Source organism: Melospiza melodia, chromosome 5, assembly GCF_035770615.1.
Source record: "Melospiza melodia melodia isolate bMelMel2 chromosome 5, bMelMel2.pri, whole genome shotgun sequence".
NCBI lineage: Eukaryota > Metazoa > Chordata > Aves > Passeriformes > Passerellidae > Melospiza > Melospiza melodia.
In genome coordinates, this window is record NC_086198.1 from 11,491,523 (window position 1) to 11,511,394 (window position 19,872).

Here is a 19,872-nt window from a genome sequence, read left to right on the forward strand (position 1 = left end):
CCATCATCCTAATCTGTTTCCAGTGTGCTTTTAAAAATTAAATGGATCATAAGAAGCATATTAAAATACAAATTATATTAAAATGTACATATAGGTTAAGCACTATTCTGTCTTGACAGAAGATATTTTTATTTATTTTTTCAGCAGAAACAGATTAACCATCTGATTAGTTTCTGTAATTACAACATAAAATAGAAGAGTTCCTTTTTTAACTCAAGAAACATAAACATTTAATGGGGAATTATAAATAAATGATTGTCTTTTTTATGTATAATTTCTGAGGCTTCCAAGCTTGTAACTTAATATTATATTAGGTTATCAAGACCTTTGTGAATGAGTAAAATATGTACTTATTATTAAAATATTTTATAGAATCTACTTAAATTTATTTTGGGTTTATAAATAGTTTTTATTTTTGCAGAGATCATATTTTCTTTCCAAATATAATTTTTATCTAAGAAGAAATAAATTTTCTGCGTAGTAACAAATTACTGTGAATACAACAAAAATCAACCTGTGTTCTAAAATTTCAGCCCTAATGTTTTTAGACCCAGAGCTGTTAGATTTTACATGGGTATGGAAAAGATGCCCTGCGGAGAAGGGCCTGGGGGTCCTGGTGGACACCAAGCTGCCCATGAGCCAGCAGGGGCCTTGTGGCCGAGAGGCCAATGGTGTCCTGGGGTGCATTGGGAAGAACATTCCAGCTGCCCCTCTGCTCAGCTCTGGTGAGGCCACAATCTGGAGTGCTGTGTACAGCTCTGGGCTCCTCAGGACAGAAGAGACATGGAGCTCCTGGATCACGTCTGGTGGAGGGAAACCAGGATGACCGAGAGATTGGAGCATCTCTCATGAGGACAGGCTGAGGGAGCTGGGCCTGTTCAGCCTCAAGATGAGACAGCAGAGAGGGGACCTCATCAGTGTCTGTCAGTGCCTGAAGGGAGGGTCTTAGAGGATGTTTCCAGGCTCTGCTCAGTGGTGCAAAGCAATGGAACAAGAGGCAATGGGCAGAAACTGATGCACAGGAAACTCCACCTGAACATGAGGAACAACTTTTTTACTGTGTGGGTGAGCACACCCTGGAACAGGTTTCCCAGAGAGGGGGTGGAGTCTTCCTCACTGGAGATAATTAGGAACTGTCTGGACACAATCCTGTGCCTTGTGCTCCGTGATGACCCAGCTTGAGGGAGGTCAGGCCAGGTGTGACCGCTGTGGTCCCTTCCAACCTTTCCCATTCTGTGACCCTGTGAAGCAAATCTATTGTTTCCTTGGCCTAGTGTTCCCAAGCACATGACTTTTGGAATAAGCAATGTTCACCTGTACAAAAGAAAGTGTTTACTTTCTTTTTACAGTAAACACAATGTTCCTAATTTAATGCAGGAGTAACCTCTTGTCCACAGGACGAGACTGAATTTGCTATTTTGTAATTTACATGAGTTGTACCTAAGCAAAATCCTTCAGCCATCTGTCACTAGTCAATAAATCCTTTTTTAATTTCCATTAATTCTTGTTAGAAAGATTGAAGAAATCCACCCATCTGTTTGATAGAAACATTATATCCACAGGGAAAGCACATTGAATATTTTATCATTGTTTGCTTTGGGGTGGGGGAAGATTATCTAGAGCAACTGCAGTAATGTGTAGGAATGTTCAATGTGCAGTTCTTAGATAAAGCTTGCGTATTAATTCATTGAGTAAATGAGGGATGAAATATTCTGATAGTCAAGAATTCAGTGCCAATACAAGAGTGCAAGGACTCATTTGCTTTTAACATAGTTGATCCTACTGTAGTGAGTAAATGAACTCACGTAACAAGTCAGAAACCATCAAGGAAAATTGAGTGGTAGAGAAATAGAAATGGGTAATGGAAAGTGGTAAGTGATCATATTCTGTGAATTTGCCTTTATAATATAAGTTCTTCTGAACTGATAGCATTTATATTTGCTGAGCATGACATTTTTAGCATTGAACAAATACTAATCTAAATAAATTGGACCTGATTTTCATGTCAGATGGCAAAAGGACAATAACAGAAACCACATCTGTTTGGAGAGCTGCTCTCTAGCAGCCCATTTTTTTTGCTGACCAAATACTTCTGTTCTGACAAAATATTTTTCTTCATATCTGACAATATCTAATGCACACCAATAAATAGTTATATGACATATGTCTGGTGAAATTCTGCTTAGAGGACTACCTTTGACAAAAAAAAAAAAAAGTCCCCATCAGTATTGTGTGATGAGAAATAACTTTGAAGGAAAATATTTACTATAGATTGTGTTCCAGAAGGTCATACCATGGCAGCATGCCTTGATGATGAGATAAAAGAACGCTCAAATAACTGGCTAAATATATACCCACTTGTGAATCCTAAACTGGGAAAATTTTATGCTAAGAAGAGTTTCTGAGTGTTCCTCAACTCTTTTGCTGAGATATGCAACATAAAATTACTTTATGCTCAGATTTAAGTTCAGAATCCTATATCTGAATCTGACCCTTTGCAAGGAGATTGGTTGGCAAAGTGACAGTTGCAGCAGTGGTAGTGTTTTGTTCAGCATGAATTGCATTATATACTTATTTTTAATGTATATGTTGAAATGGTGTATTTCAGAAATGTTTGTTACTGGTATGTGCTTTAGCTTCAGTAGTATCTATTGAGGTTGTTCTGTGCTCATGAATGGCTAAAGAAATTGGCTCACATCCTTAATTTAGTCTTTCTGTCCTGATGTAAAACATTAATTAAAAAGTTTAGTGGTTGTAGTTTTTTTTTTAATCAGACATACTTATAAAATTATTTTTCCTTATCATGATGATTTTCTTTTTACATGTCTGGTCTCTTTTTCCCCTGGAGTAAAAATAGAATGATAAATTTGGTAACCTGCTTGTGACCTTCACAGGTCAGGAATTGCTTGGTCTGCTGTTCATAACAAACCTGGCACGTGTGGATTTAGGAACTTATTCTGCTAAGGCTTTTTTAATCTTCCTTTTTCTAAGTGCCTTAGAGCTGTCTAATGGTAACCTAGAAGATTATACCCAATTAAGGTATAGACTGGTTTCTCAGTTTATTGCCAGACTGTCTGCTCTCAGCACCTGAGCTGCACCTGAGCTTGTGCCTTGTAATTAAGAGGCTTCCCCTGTGAAAGCCGCGGGTGCTGGTGTGAGCCAGCAAATGGGTAAGCCTGCAAGGGTGTCAGTGTCATGCCATGACTGTGCCCCACTGCCTGCTAAGGAACGTGACTTGGTGAGGCTGTCTCACTTTTCTGCAGTATGTTTTTAGGCCTTTCACACTGAAATCTTTTCCGGTTCCTCCGCTTCAAATTCTTGTTGCCCTCTGGCTCCTGTTCAGGATCTGAGGCTGAGCCTGCGAAGATGCCTCAGGGATCCCTCTGAAGCCTGGGCACTCAGTCAGGCTTAGGAAGGCTGCCCCCACCTTCTGTAAGGTCAGATCTGCTTTATTTTTAGGAGTGCAGCTGAGAATACAGTGTAATTCACATTACTGACACACACTAATTTACTGAACATGAGAATTAAGGAAAAATGCTCTCTTCTTAATGAGATAATTTTTGTTACTTAGAATAGTTTGAAGTTTGGGTACACACCTCCTGTCTCTCGTGATACATAGTATATCCAAATAGAAAATGTCCTTCATGGGGTTGAAAAAATTTATTTAGATTATTCTTAGACTTGAAATGCTCTTCCAGAAGAAACCTCTGTGCATTTACATAAAAAATTAGGCAGTGAATTTGGTGTAGGGGATAGGTTCATGTTAAATAACAATTTCCACATTCATTAATGTGTCTTCTCAAATTAGTTACTTTTTTCAGAAGGACTTGTGATGCTATGAAGCTGACCATGGCTGACCATGTATTGAGCATTTTATCTCAAATGCTGTCCCCAAATCCTTGACCATTTGTTTTGGTGGATTTTTGAAGAATAACTGATGTTTTTAAACCTCTTACAAGTCAGAAAGGATGAAGCTGCTTTCAAGTTTTACAACATACTTCAGCTGACCCACAAATATAACTAGATAGTCCCTTTCTGGAAGATAGCTACTGTGGTTTCTTGCAGTTTCTGTTTACTCACACGGCTGTGTATCCCTGCTGAATTAGCTATCATTAACAGCTTTTAACGAAGGTTACTGTTCCTAGGTGGGACTCAAAGTAATATTATTTGGTCAGGCATTTCCTGAAGTCACTAAAGTTTTGAATTGAAAAATAGTGGCAGTTTCTTAGAGTTTAAAAGAATCATTAATTTAACAAAAAGAGCTCTTAAAGAACTGCCTGTCATGTGCCCTTGCTTTCCAGCCTTTTCCTATTTATTCCAGGGTTATGTTATGGGTAGTATATGCACAAGGGGCCATGTTGCAATTTACATGCTGGTGTATTTTCCAATTTATTACAAGGCTGAAAATATTTCTCAACCCTAAGCATTTGCAAAAGGTAAATGCACAGGTTCTTTGCATCTCAGAATTTTGGTTACTGGTAATTTAATTTGGTTAAAATTTACTGTCTGTTTGAGACTTCAAAAATATATTTCTGTATCTGTGGGAGGATCTTGACTACCTCTCCTCTCAACAGAATGGGTGAAGTTGGAAGGCAAGATAAGGTTATTCATTAAAAAGATTATAATCTGTATCTAAATGCTGTTAATTTTATTTCCTGCCAATACATATAATGTATTAATTATTTCTGAGAAATATGGAGGTGAGAATTTTTGGATTCATGTTTTCTCTTAAAGCAAAACAGAATTCAGAAAGAGCCCCCTGTTAACCCACATCCAAAGACAGCTATATTTACAATTCTAGAAAAGCAGGACAGCAAATGTATGAATGACTTTTAACATCTCAGTATTTATCCAGTTTAAGGGTTGTTTTTTAATTTCTAAGAGACAATTTTATGTCCATTCTCACAACTTCCTCTTTATTATATAGGGAATGTAGAAAAAGAAGAGAAATAAAGATTGAGTTTCATTTTCAAGGTTATTTGCAGAGTAAGTCTTTTTGGAAAGCCTTAATCTGGCTACCTTCTTTCTGCTTTTTCAGTGCTACTGGAATGTCTTGTAAACATAATTACTCTTGCTAGTTAATTCCACTCTTTTCTCAGAACAGGAATAATAATAGTAGTAGTGTTAGCACTAGTAGTAATAATAATAACAGCAGCAATAACATTGTTTGCCTCTATTACATGAATGTTGTGGTACCCATTGGTTGTAAAAGATAGAATTCAGTCTCCAAGTCAGATGGCAGACTAAATTTGGGTTACTTTCACTGGTAGGAAGCTCTGAAAACTACCTAACTTGAAAATATTCTCAGAATTAGGATAATATGAAGCTCTTTTTCACCTTTTTTTTTCCCTCTTCTTTCCTTTTCAGTTAAGGTTTAGAGGTAAATTTAGGTTGAACCTGCATAAATTTACAAATTCTTAAAATAAGGTTTTCATCCATTAACACGCGTGGTGCATATCACAGTACAATCTTCTTTCCAGTGTACTGCTTTTTCTAAAGACTTCAGTCTTTAAATCAGTTTTGTGTTCCTAAGGATACAGGAATTAAAGAAGACTAATAGTAATTAATATGCGCTTTTTATTTCTAGACAAGGATTTTTGAACATTTGTGTTGTGTGTCTTATTGGTTACAATGAGAAAAGTCTGCTGCTAGTATGTGGAATTCAGTCAGGCTGAATCACTGGAAATATTGTCACCACTTTTCAGTGCATATAAAATATGTTTTACACAGTATGCATTTTCCATGAATTTCTTGTACATCATTTTTCAATTAGAACAAGTCTATAAAAGTAGAATATAGTTTGAAAAAATCCACTAAGTAATCTGATAGTAGTAGTACAATTGTATTTGTGCATTTTCTGTCATGTATGAAAAGGGAATATCTTTTTTCAAAATAATAATTTCTTTACCATGGTGTTGTTCAATATAAGAAAATAAAATTGAGTGAATTTTATCTAAATCAAATCTGCACCTGCTATTTCAAGCAACCAACTAAGATGAAATTTATAGATCGAGTTTGTTTCTAGAGCTTTTTAAATGAGTTTGTGGATTTAATTTCTATTTAGTACAAAAATAAGAGCTGAGGATACTTGTTTATAGCTCCAATTATTTCTATGCAACAGCTAGTACTTTATTATAGTGTTCCTGCTGTGTTCCTGTTTTTCTGAAACAACAAAAAATAGCAGCAGCTAAACTTGTTCTGCAATGGTATCTTAAGCAGTATTATGCAGATACGATTTTCCCATGCTTAACAGGGTAATTTACACCTTTACAACATTAAATGGTTTAAACAACTCATCTTTTATCTTATTTGCATTTGAACCAGGCTGTTGTTTTATTATCATTAGAACATATAAGTATACATATTTATATACACACTCTGTTTCTGACATAATTTCCTAATGTGTTTTCTCTGGAACTGTAATAGCAGTATTACATGTCAGGGGGTTACTTTTCATTTGCATTTAATGTTTAATGTATCTATCCTTATTTGTTAACCTGTTTGACATTTTCACCTGTTGTTTAGCAATCTGAAAATTGAAACAAAAGTGTTTTCACAATAGATTTGTGTGTGAAGTTTGAAAATTAGTTTTCCATTATATTTAGGAAGAATCTGAATGTAATGATTTCTTTAATAGCTTGGTGGAAAACTTGGCCCTTTTCACTGGTTTTCTTTCACAGTTAAGGGTCTTTTCAGTATGCAGATGTTAATTTAATTCAGTCACTGAAAGATTCTCTGCTCTTGGAATTTGCTCTCATGGCTCCTTCTTGATAAACCAGCTGAACCTGTATGGCATCAAGACAGTGCAGAAACTTCACAAAATTTGTGGTGATGGAGAATGTTTTAGTATGGTGTGAGATGAGAATCCGCCTAAAGAGAAATACCCCAAAAGACAGCCTATAATCTTCGTTTTCATTCAGAATTTGTTTTTAGAGACTGGAAGGCTATTTACATCAAAGTCCAAGTTTGAAAGGAGGAAAACAGAAACAGCAGATGTGGAAATAACACTTCTACAAATAGGCAAGAATTGTATCCCTTTTGCAGGTTGCATATTTTGAAATCTTACACTAACTCTCTTCATTTATCTTTGAACAGGAGACATATAGAATGAAAACTGTCAGTTTACATTATCTATTGTGAGGGGATAGATATACCCAGTTGCTCTGTGGCACATGCTAGTTGACAGGTTGAAAGTCCATATTTTAAAGTGTTGGATGTTATTTTATGATCGCTGTCATGTTTCCATACGTAAACCAGACCACCTATTTCAGAGATTTTATATAAAATTTATATAAAAATATATCTGTATCAAAACACGTATTTTTAGGAATTCAGGAGTATTAAATTCAAATATTGATCTATTTTCTCTAGGTAGCCTATTCTGTGACTGTGAAAGAAAAGAATGATCAAAACACTTTTTAAGGATGACTGGTCAAACTTTGTGCATAATCTGAGAACTTTGCAAGGTTCACACTGCATCTCTAAATACAAGTCTGGTTATGTAGGCCTGGCTTTTCTCTTGCATTGATTTACACCACTAACTTCAAGTAGGAGTCTGAGTAGAAATTCAGACACAAGTGTGTGTGATGCCAAGTTATTGTTAATTTTTGGTACCACATATATACACACACACATAAAACTGAGCCTACTTTTCTTATAGCAAAAGACTGAATGTAATAACTTCTGCTATTTGCAGCAAAACCCAACTGTGCTAAAGGTGAAATAAAGGAAAAAGTGGGCATAGGTGATGGTGGACAAGAAATAGAAATGGAGCGACAGGACTGTCTTCTTTTTCTTTCTTCCCCCAAAATTTTAGTACCTTTTTAGTTTGGCTTAGCCCAGCCTTCATTCCTTACCTTCATAAACGTATTAATACTCCATGTTTCTGGGAAGCTTTTGGGAAAAGGAAGATTATGGCTTAATATTTCATCTGTTTCAGTAGCTTTCTGTTTCTCTGTTTGTGTTTAATAAGAGAGAGCCCTCTGATACATGCTTCCCAAGAAGCAGAAGTAGAATTCTGCATAGATTTTTCTGGTGAGGCTTACATTCCACAAGTGTTTTCTTGCTGGATGTGGAATGCCTTTTTTTTTTTTTTAATGTAGGCCTATAGCGTTTTACAACTTTCATAGCATCGCTTAAGATACTTCAAGTCAAAAATTGTTTAAGCCCTGTGGGAGGAAGCTAACAGCAGCAATGGTTGCATTAACTCTACTAGAGGGGAAAATAAAATGCTGCATTAAACTTCTGTCTCAACCTTCATTTTTAATAATGCCTTCCTTTGGGACATACTTATTTTCTCTTTTTCTCTCTCAAATTTCTTTTAAGGAGGACAAGGAAGCCGAGATTATCTTGTTAATGTTATGCATTAATGTTTACTGATGAAACAGAAGGTTAATTTTTTTTAAGATGTATGAAACAAAATAGAAAACCTGATCTAAAAGCTTGAGCTGGATACAAGAAAAAAACCAAAGCCCTTCAGTTGTAAAATGCACTCATTTTCATCTCTTCTTTACCATGGTATAATACCTCAAAGTAAGCATGAAAGACATGAGAAGTGCTATCACTGCATGAAATCAGTGTGGATTTGAGTTGTTTCACCACAGGGTCAATCCTGTTGAAGAGTCCTGTATTTTCCAGTTTTAGACTAGCACTGCTTACAGTGTTTATGGTGCTAACATGCAGTCCATACAATCCCAACATCCACTGTTTCCTCAGCTGTGAAAAATGATGTTTTGCTCATTACTGCCAACCTGCTAGAGCTTTCAAATGCCAGCTTGAAGGTGAAAGTTTATATGACCTATTTCCTTCCATCCAGAGATCTGTGATATAACAACTGCTCTGCATTAACAATCAGAACAATAACACAGATCACTACCCCAAAAGCTGATTTCAGTACTTTTTGTAACTGATTTTCAGTTACTTTTTTGGTTAATCTTAATGCAAATTTATTACAGCTTCTGCTGTCTCTTAAGCTAAATGACATTTCTCTAAGGAAGATCTGAATAGTATATCTGAACTATTGATTGTTTAGGCAGTGAAAAGCTGTTTATATGTATCCCCAGATAAGTCTGGACACCAGACTTGAGCCAACATGTGGAATTAAAGGATATTATTACTTTTGTCTTACGAATTTTAGTTTTGAAAAGTTGCAGTGGTTCAGGACATTTTAACTGGGGGTATCTGAGGAAAGGACAACATTATTCCTTATTTACAAAGTACAGCTAAGGCTTTGAAAATCTAGATTAATTTCTGTTTTATATATCCAGCTATAGTAATTAATTAGAAGTATTTTTCAAGGACAATAACAGATATTGCTTTAAACTTTTGTATTTGTGTGCCTGTCTCTCTATAATTGCATGGTTGGTTTATGTGGGAGCTATTTTTATATGTATATTCCGAAACAATAGAGAGCACTGTTGAACATTCTTAAAAATTTTTGTAGCTATTTAAATCTATTGAGTAATTGAAGTCCTTAACACCTAAGTATCTTGACTTTGGCAGTAATGCTGAATTTAGATTTAGATAATTGTATATGTCATTAGAAAGTTTGGATGGATGCTGCACAATAAGACTGAAAGCAGCACATCTGCTGTGTGTAAATTACCCAGCCCCCCAGTCCTCCCAAAAAAACCAAAAACCCAGAAGCCAAACACAGATTCAAAATGTCTTTTTTTTTTTCTTTCTTTCTTTTTTTTTTTACTACGTCTGAATGTGTAAATCTGAGCAGCTGTTGGGCCAAAATTTGTAGGCCTGAAATCTCCTGGGTTTTTTTAAATGGCAGAAAATTCTCAAATTCTCACCTTTTATTTAAAACGTGGCTTCAACAGGGAAAAACTTTGATGTTAATCCCTGTTTATTGCCTTTGAGTGTAAAGTTTTCCTCTCTACCTGCCTCAGACTCTGGGCCATAGGTCAAAATTTAGTTCTATTGCATGGGTGAGATTGTTTCTCTTCTAAGTCCAGAGCTTCAGTGAGACCAAAGAATAAGGGTCAAAACTTTTGACCTCTAGATTTGGAAGATATGAGTTTTGTATTCAAAAATAAGATATTTTGAAATGATATCTGACTTGAAGTTTCTTTCAGATAAACCTGAGCAATTTCGGTGTCTACAGTGTCCCTTTATTTGTTAGGCCTACAAGTAAAAGTACAACTTTCATGCTTTAACTATAGACAGATGTTGAGGAATAGATGAATTAATGAAGACCTTCAAGTTTCCCCTTATGTTATGTTTGAAATTTATTGATATCAGATATGTCCATGAGAATGTGCGTATGAATGTGTGTGTGCATATCTGTATAATTTTCTGTATGTATGTGTATATATATATATATATATATATATAATCTTGGATTAATTTCTCATGTTTGCTCCAAGCAGTATAATTTGTGATTTTGCAGTGAATTGTTTTGGTTAATTAGATTATTCTGAATATGTTCAGAACGTAGAAGGTTAGAAGTTGCTGCTTATCAGGTCTATTCCATTTCCTACAATCTGATTTATGCATATATCTGTTTTGGATTATTTAAAATATGAGATGCTTCACTGAAAACTGGTTGCCATGTCTGAAAGATCCAAAGTTATTTTAGTTTTAAAAGAATAATGTGGAAACTGTTTGTGCTATATAGATATAGATAAAAATCTATCAATAGATAGAAATAAAACTCAGTGCAAAATCACAAATAGCTCAGAATCAAATTGTATCTCAGCAGCTGATGTCTTTTGTAGGGGTAAACATGCTGTGAATATTAGCTTTCTGACACAGGGGTTGTTCCTGCTAAATGGAGTGGCTCAGGCAAAGAAAAGCTAAAGTGTTAACCATGAATGTGGTGAAAGAACTGAGAAATCAAATGGTTTACTTTATTGTGTTTTTTAAATATGTGCATTCTTTTCTTCTTTGTGTATATTCATGTTTTTCTAAAAACTAAAACATACAACAATCTGATATCTGACTTTGGATGTAAGGAGTGTTCCCTAAATTATTAACTTAGCTGATTCTTTATTATTTTTCTGTAGGTGATAAGAATGTGTATGTTCCTTTCCCACATTTTCATGAAGAATTAGTTAATTTTGTGATAATTTTTGTCGTACAAATTAAGCACAACTAATTGTCAAACAGAACAACTTTTTCTGTTTTCTGCAGATAGCAGCATTCAATACTGTCTAGAAGGACAGTAGCACTCAAAATCTAACTTTGAGCTGTTTCCTAGGTAACAGAGTTACAGCTATAAAACTGTTGCACTGAATGGAAGGAAACAGCTAATATTACAATTTTTCTACTATTTTTGAGTTTGAATGAATTAAACCCTAAGAATATTGCTATTTCAGAAAGAGCAAAATATGGAACTGGAGACCTACACTTAGATTCCATTGTGTTTGTCCTGTCACTTTTAGGTTCCTGGACATCTTCTATGATTTCATAGACAATGGCTTAAAAATTGTGAAATAAATCATGGTAGAGGTTTTTTTTCTACTGAAGGTTTTTTGTTTGTTTTGGGGTTGGTTGGTTTTTTGGAGAAAAACTCTTGTATAGTAGAACTGGTGCTTTCCATGAATGAAACTAACAGGAAAGCAAATTTTGTGTTTTCTTTTTCTATTATTACTTGGATTTTTTTCAGAAAATAAAGATTTATTTTTGTAGGAATTCTTGTTCAAAAGTGAAAGAAAAAATTACTAAAAAATGGAATTAAGTTAGTAAATTATGTACATGTCAGTTACCCTTTCATGTATGTAGCTAATTATATAGAATTTAGTAGGCCTTTTTGGAAGTAATATAATGTAGTGTATTCCCAGTAGTTTGTTTTTCTCAGTTTTGTTAAGCATAAATTACTTTTCCTCACTACAAAGGTTGAGGTACTAATCCCCATTTACCATTCATGTGTCATTGAGACAACTATTTCACCACTAATGCTTACTAAATTACAACATAAATAAAGCAACTGAGTTTTTCTCTCTGCTGCTACTCCAGCCTGGGGGAGGTCTCTTGTAAATAGAGCCTCATTCCTGTAATTTAAACATCAGCTTCACACTTCCTCAAATATTGCAGTAAAAGGCAATCATGACAATGAGAAGCAATTTGGTAATGAAATTGTGGCCTGTGTTCACTAAGAGTCTCTCATTGTTTCCTTGTGATTCCTTTATCTGTCAGTAATATCCATCCATCATGCTTGTCCTTAAATTATAGATGTTGGTGTAAAGACTGCTTTCAATTATGTATGAAATTGAGAAGTTTTTAGTGTAGTATAGCTGTGGAGACCTGGTTTACCTCAACTTTAGTTAGCTAAGATCATAAACTGACAGTTCATCTCTCACTGGCTTCAAGTGAACTGCTAAAATTCATAGTAATATTTAGAAAGTGGGTGTTAGATCAAAATATACATAATATAATATTTCTAACGGATTACTTAGCTAAATTTAGGAATGAAATTTTTTCTACAGGAAGTACGCAAACTTGTGGCATTAGCAGTCTCTCAGATTTTTTTGTAATGGACAGCATTTATGTTTTTTATTAAAAAATAATACAAATAATTTTCTCCTCTGGTAAAATGTATAAATGGTTTATAAGCATGCAATATTTATGTGCTCTTATAGGACTATTATACTAGCTACAGAAGTTTGTGCTGTTCAAGGAGAAGCAGAAATGTCATGGAAAAGATATTTTCTGAATTCTTCTCTCTCTCTGAACAGGTGTTGTGACAGAATATATTAGTTCATTTTTTCTTAAGTTTTAGGTGTAAAGGTAATGTTTAAAGTACATTAAAACGTCTTTCCTGGACTGTGATCAAACTTCTTTTACAACTTTTTTCTATAAACTCTATTTGGAGTTAAAAGTTAGAAATGCAACTAATTACTGCAATGTTTTTCATGATCATGTGATGCATACATTTAATTGTTTTTCCTCTAAATTTGCATGACTTGTAAAATCACTCAAAGAAATATTTGTGCACTTTGCACCTAAGTTGTCCAGAATTTATAATTAAATAATCTTCAGTATTCAAATGTACATTGGCATTATTATTGCCTTTGTTGAGATGAAAACCTCTTTTCAATTCCCGGTCAGTCATTAAAGGGACAGTCATGGTTCTGCGCTTGAAGGAAGAAAAAACTCATCAGTATGAGTTTCTCTTTTAAACTCAGGCATGAAGCAAGTTGTCAGTGCTCCTGTGACAAATCCATGATTTAACAGGTGTTATTAAGAAAACTAACTCTTTTACTATGTTCTGTATCTGTAAAGAATAGCTCTTTGCAGTTTTTAACTTGCAGAATGAGACTGATAATTTTAGGGGCTAAAATCTAAATGTGGTAGCTAGCTCTGATAGCCATGCACTAACTAACAAATAGGATTTGTCCTGTCTTCCCTGCCATCCCTGCCATGAGTGTAGGCAAAATGGTGTCAGCCATCACCTGCAGCCAGACTGTCTTTTCAAAGGCACCACAGCCAGAAAAGTTTTCTATGGGAGACAAAGATGGTACTTGTTTTCTGGCCCAGTCTCTTGGAGTTCACCCAAATGAATTAGAATATGTTCAAGTTAAGTGCTCTTTTCCCTCCCCACCACCTGGAGCCTGCATCCCTTCAGATGGCAAGGTTTGCTCACTGCAGCTTCAGAATGCCTGAGGAATAAACATGTTTCCCTACTGAGTATTTCTGCATTAGGCCCCTGAAAAGCAGTCACGCAGAACTCAACTCTTACAAATTGTATGGCCTCAATCTTCATGCCCCCGGCAGATGAGGACAAATATGCAAATACTATGCATAGCTTAGGCTGTCAGTTAAATACAACTTGGGTCTGTGTATTTCTGTTACTTAAATAGCTGTATAGCAGTTGGTGGCTTTTAGAAAAACCAAAACAAAAAAAGGCTAGAGTGGTTTTGATTCCAAAAGCCATTTTTTCTTGCATGATTTAATATCTATCATAAATCCTTCTCTTCTAGATCTCAGTCTTTCTAAGATAGTGAGAAGCATTTACGAACTTTTTCCCTATCTGCCTTTTGTAATGTCTGTGAACATGTTTACAGTATCACCATAACAATGCACATGCCATTAAATATACCAAAATAATTAATTCCAGTCCCATTCATATAAATTAGATGACTCTTAAAAGATCTACTTAGAAAAAAGCTGCCTCCACAGTTTCCATGAGGTAAATAGTTGTTTCTCATAAATCCATGTAACTTCAGAATAGTGACTAAAAAGAAGATTACAAAATTTCTTTCTTTGCTAATGAGTATATTGCTCTAGTCTTGAGTCACTGCTTTAAGTTAAATATTGGCTAACTGCGAATATACATCTGCCACAAATACATGGTGTTAGGCTGGTACATATTTGCATGTCTCATCTTATAAAAAGCCCTTTCAAAATCCTAAGGTTATCTTAATAAAAAACACCAAAAAACTCTTTGAAACTGTTTCTCTATCTAGTTTAAAATATGCAGCAACTGACAGAAGAAAACACCAGGCATACATTATTTTGTGGTTTGCTTTAAAATAAGTACTGACTGTAATCATTGTATGCAGGACATTTCTGTAACATTTTCCACTTTATAGAGGACTTGATAATGAAAGGAGTAAATCAGATCTTGTCAAAGATATCCTTTCCCTTCCTTTTGCAGCCCCACCTTTTCTTGTTCAAATAAGCTTGGTATGTCCAATAAATGAAAAGGCAGAGATAGCTTATGAGCACTCAAGAGTAATTTCTTCTTTCTGAAGTCAAATATTATTATGAAATATATACAGCATATATTTTTCTGTCATTTTTGCAGAGGTTTTTGCATACATTTATATGAAAAGCTTTACTAGAGGTAAAACTTTAATAAATCTTCGGATGCACATTTAAAGAGTGATAAATTTAAAAAGTCCAGGCTTGGAAACTGATAGAAGTTTCCTTAGTTTCTAGAAAAAGAAAACTTTGTCTAAGAAAATATCTAAAACTGCAATACTTTGTTTTTGTTTTAATTTGAAGTCCAGACAAAGAAATGTTATGGTTCAAACTATTACAGAATTAATTTCTCATCTCTTAAAAGAACCCTGTTTGTAGTGCTATATGCTTTTTCATGTTTTGGGTTTGGTTTTTTTACCTTTAAACTTTTAATAGGAAATCAAGTTCCAAATAATCTTGTTTTGTGTATTTTCTTTTTAGGGGATAAATGCAAACCTACTGAATACACTGAAGTGAAAAATATGTTACTGGATCTACAAAATCAGAGATACATTGCACAATCAAAAGACAGATCTGTTGGTGAGAAAATGGCATTAAAGAAACTTCTTACAGATCAAATGTTCAATTATTTTGATTCAGACAACAATGGACTTGTGGATACTAACGAGTTATCTCAGGTAAGGTTTATTTTTGTTTCTATTAGCCCAGTGACTATTCAGATGTCTTTTTCAGGATATGTACAGAGGGAATATAATTTGGAAAATGTGAGTCTCTGAGATGAAAAACTTAATTTGAGAATTTTTGAATGGCTAAATTATTCAGAAATTCTGTAGTGATTATTTAGAAATTTGAATATAATGCTTTGAATTATACTGCAGTGTGTTAGAGCACTCTAGGCTGCTGTGACCATGAGTTGTTTTATATTATCCGTGGCTGGCACACTATTATCAAGTCCAAGTGTATAGATGTACTGTAGAAGTTGAAAACAATTAAAATAATGAGATAAATCACTTCAGTAATACTAAAGAAGTGTTGCTGCTTTATCTTAGGGCTAGAGAAGTGCAGAAGAAATCTCACAAAGAGAGTTCATGGTGGTCTCTAAACAGGAAAATTTCAACTAATAACAGATCTAAACCAGTAATTGCTTTTCTGGTAGGCATAGCAGCACTAGCCTTAATCTACTTGAAAGGATTGATTCTATTAAAGAGTGTTGACTGGGCAAATGTACCTTGATTACTAGAAACCTAATCATGGCTAAACTGTATTCATGAGTCTAATACTAGGCAGCTGATTAAAATTTTTAAAAATAGCATTTTTTAGATGTGAGTGTTGAACATTATCCTGTAATGGATATGGCAGTGTTGCATGGCAGTGTTATGAGATATGCTGGAGTTATCATTTCCATACAGCTAACTTTGAAAATTTTAGTTGCAATTCCAAGGACCAGAGGGTGATTGCAAATATAGCTATCATGTCAACTACTAGTTCACTATTTCAAAAGATTGATTTAAAAATATTTTTCTGTACTTTTCCAATATTGATTTTTCCTGCAGCTCTTAGAGTCTTTCAGAACTTCAACTTTTAAGGGACTTTGTTGCCTTTATATATCTTACAAATAATAATTTATCTATGAATACACTATAGATAGATAAATAGATAAAGTAGATAGGAATCACATTTATAGATTTGCAAACTATATTTCATTCTTCTCTCTTCAGTTGCTACATGTATACTTTTCCTTTGTGTTTACATTAAATATAGTTTTAAAATATAATAATAATAAAAAAAATCTTCCATTATTGTGTTTTCAAACTTTCTATGCATACTTTTTCCAACATACTTTTTTTTTCTATAAAGAGGAATTTATAATGGCACATGTAAAGTAGTTCTTTTTCACAAGTATGGAAACAAGTCCTCTTCAAGCCCCAAATATGTGGGTTTTGTTTTTGCTAAAACTCATTGCAGAAACATCAAATCATTCAACCTACAGATGAATGCAAAGTAAATTCACTGTTAGTGTTGTTTGCACGTTATTGTATGGTTTGGAAAGGTGGATACAAGGGACTCAATGAACCCCATGAGAGACCCGTGCTGGAACAGTCAGATCCTGAAGGACGGTGCCATTTGGAAGGGACCGGTCGTGGAGCAGTTCAGGAGGAGCTGCATCCCATGGGAAGCACTCCTGTTGGAGCAGTTCATGTCTCCTGCAGGAGAAGCCTGAGAGGAGATGTTCCTCTGAGGAGGAAGGAGTAGAAAAGAGAAGGTGTGATGAACTGGCTGCAGCCCCCATTCCCTGTCCCCCCGCTCTGCTGGGGAGGGAGAACATAGAGAATATTTTCAGTGAAGTTAAGCCCCTTGGAGGAAAGGAGTTTTTATATTTAGTTATATTTCTCATTTATCTTACACTTGTCTGATTGGTGGTGAATTCAGTTAATTTGTCCCCAGGCTGAGTCTGTTTTGCCCATGACAGTAACTGGTGAGTGATTGCTCCCTCACTTTATCTTGGCCCATGAAACTTTCATTTTCCAGTTAGTGTCAACCATCCACAGGGAGACATTACCCTACTCCTGAAAATGTTCTCAGGATTAGGAGAATTTTTCTCAGTTGTGCTCACAGTCAAAATTTTGAAATCTGCAGAGTTGTCATAAATAATAGCTCCTGTCTGAATTTTAAATGTAATCATATTAAGGGGATATGAAAGGAAATATACTTGCTGTAGAAAACAAGGACTCCTGAAGTTAATTTATGTTCACGTGAATATTGAATTTCAGTTTATAGTGCATCTTAAATTTTACATCTCGTCAATCTTGCTGTGCAATCAGGCCCTTGGATTGCATTTATTATTTCATAGGTGTCCATATAGTCATCTTACCTAATGTAAAATTGAAATTAATCAGTTGGAGATTGGAAATGGTGACAGCAGCATTCCAATTTTATTGATGTATTTTGGAACAAAAGTCATAAGGTTATTGAATTTGCATCTTGATGCAAGAGAAACAAGTATTTTTCTCCCCCAAAAAGCAAAAGTAGTATTCTTCTTAAAAACTATTTCAAATACTAAGAAAGGTTTGAGGTGTTTGGAGTTGTTTTTTTGGGGTTTTTTTTTGTGCTGTTTTGGGGTTTTGTTTTGGGGTTTTTTTAAGTATTTTGAGAATTATAGGCAATACATTAAAAATTGGCAGACTATTTTTTTCCTACTGTTTGAACAATTCTAGCATCTGGGTATAATATTTTTCATGGCTTTGTGGTCCAATACAAAATTGCAGCTAAAAAAGAATTTTCACTCCAATACACTGGGTAAATGTAATAGGAAAGCAGTGGGGTTACATAGCTCCATGCAGGCTCAATGGACATTTTTTTCCAGTATAAATTCTTCTTTGCCTTGACTGCTTTAATTGCTGCATCTGACTCATTTAATGTTTTAGTTTCCAAATCTTGTATTGGCAAGTGAGAGGTGGCTTGATTTTTAAAAGGACTTATGAATTCAAACTTTTAGGCGGCTCTGTTTTGAGAAGTAGGTACAAACCAGAGAGAGTATCTATCTTTCCAAACTGAGACCTGTGAAACAGGATTCTCATCATCTTCATCATCTCTGAGCAACGTGTCTGCAAGGTTTCCAGTAAGGTGAGGTGGTTCCTTGAAAGTTTGGTTTGTTTTTAAAGCACTTCGGCACATTTTAAATTAATCCAAAATAATGGAAGGTAATTGAATCTTCTGGTTAGCTATGAATTTTCAGTTGTTAACACGCTCATTTGTTTATCTATTTTATCTTATGGAAAACGAAACCGGAACTTAATAGAAATTTGTAAATTAAATACCAGTGTTTCTATCACTGTAGACTGCTTGATTACTGTATATTGGTTTTGCTGTATAAAAGAGAAAAAAGCAGAAGTGTTATGAGCAGGCATAGGAATAAAAAGTGTTTTTCCAGTTATGAATGCAGTTACTCTACTATGGTGGAACTGCCATTTTATAAGCAGTAAGCCTTCTCTAGTTGCCACCAGTGAAAGATGCATAGGCTCTAAAAATGTTTCATTGCTTAGCAATGAAATTCAAGGTTCTTTTTGAAGGAAGAAGTGTGTGAACTGAAATAATCTATACTTGATTAGACTTAGTGGGTTTTTTTAAATTTATGTCCTACACTAGTGAAATAAGAAAGCAACATTTTACAGAAAAGAAAAGTGACATAGCCTGAAAGCAAGTTGAATTATTATTATTATCATTATCATCATGAATAATAATAATGATAATAATAATAAATAAATTTTCCACTTCCTTTCCCTCCTTTCAGTTATCAGGTTTTAGATTCAAAATAAGAAGTTAGCATCCTTATTTATGAACTGCTATCTGTAACTTCAAATACCCGAATATATTTCTTTTACTTACCACCTTAAAGTAGGAAAAATGGAAAGACATTACATTTCTATAAAAACTCATCCTTACTTCTGCAAAAACAAAACTATTTTGGTTTTATTTCTGTATTAATGATAATGCTTTTGCACTTTATGCCAGCCGATACTTCATGGGATTTTTTTGCATAGGTACAACTTATATAAATTGCATCTCTCTGTCTGACTTTGTTTCTTAAACTGATCAAAATACTTGGTTGGACCCTGGCATTTAAATTTTTACCTTAGTGACTTCTGATTTTGCATCTAATCAGTGCTGTTATTAAGAGTTATTTGGAGGGCTTGGAACTCAGAGGAGGGATGATGAGTCTATCTCCTCTTTGTGTTTTTAATCAACTCTGGTTTTGACTACATGCTACATAGGCAGAAGAAAATTTTGTATATTGAGTTATAGTTCTATTTATTTTCTGCTATTAATTAGAGACATGTTATTTAGCTTACATTATCTATTTTTACTGTCACTAATCTAGGAAAAAAAACAAAACATGTGCTATATTCCATTCTAGGATCAAAATAAAAATCAGAACCCTCTAAGAGACTTTCAAATTGAGAGACATTAAGACTCTCTTAGGGATGAGTACTGAGATAATGCTTACAAACACTGTGAACTCCATACAAACTCCAACATCTTGATCTTTCTTAGGTGCCTTTGATTTTATCGAGTAGCAGTATTTCCCATTATATTCTTGCAGGCTGTGAAGGAAGCAGGAGCAGGCTTTATTTCTTGAAAAGAATCTTCAAAAGGACTGGCACAATGGTGCAGGATTTTGTTTGCACTCATTGTTTTATCTTGGTTAAGTCCAGAGCCACA

The 19,872-nt window shown here is 34.5% G+C and overlaps 1 protein-coding gene across 5 annotated transcripts in view; it reads left to right on the forward strand.

The window, feature by feature from the left end:
- FSTL5 (follistatin like 5) overlaps nt 1-19,872 on the forward strand; it is a 270,592-nt gene that overhangs the window by 128,821 nt on the left and 121,899 nt on the right. For all 5 annotated transcript variants that reach the window (XM_063156281.1, XM_063156280.1, XM_063156283.1 and 2 more), the window contains one exon: nt 15,133-15,329. In XM_063156281.1, the coding sequence (XP_063012351.1) occupies nt 15,133-15,329 (197 nt within the window). The remainder of the gene's footprint in view (nt 1-15,132; nt 15,330-19,872) is intronic.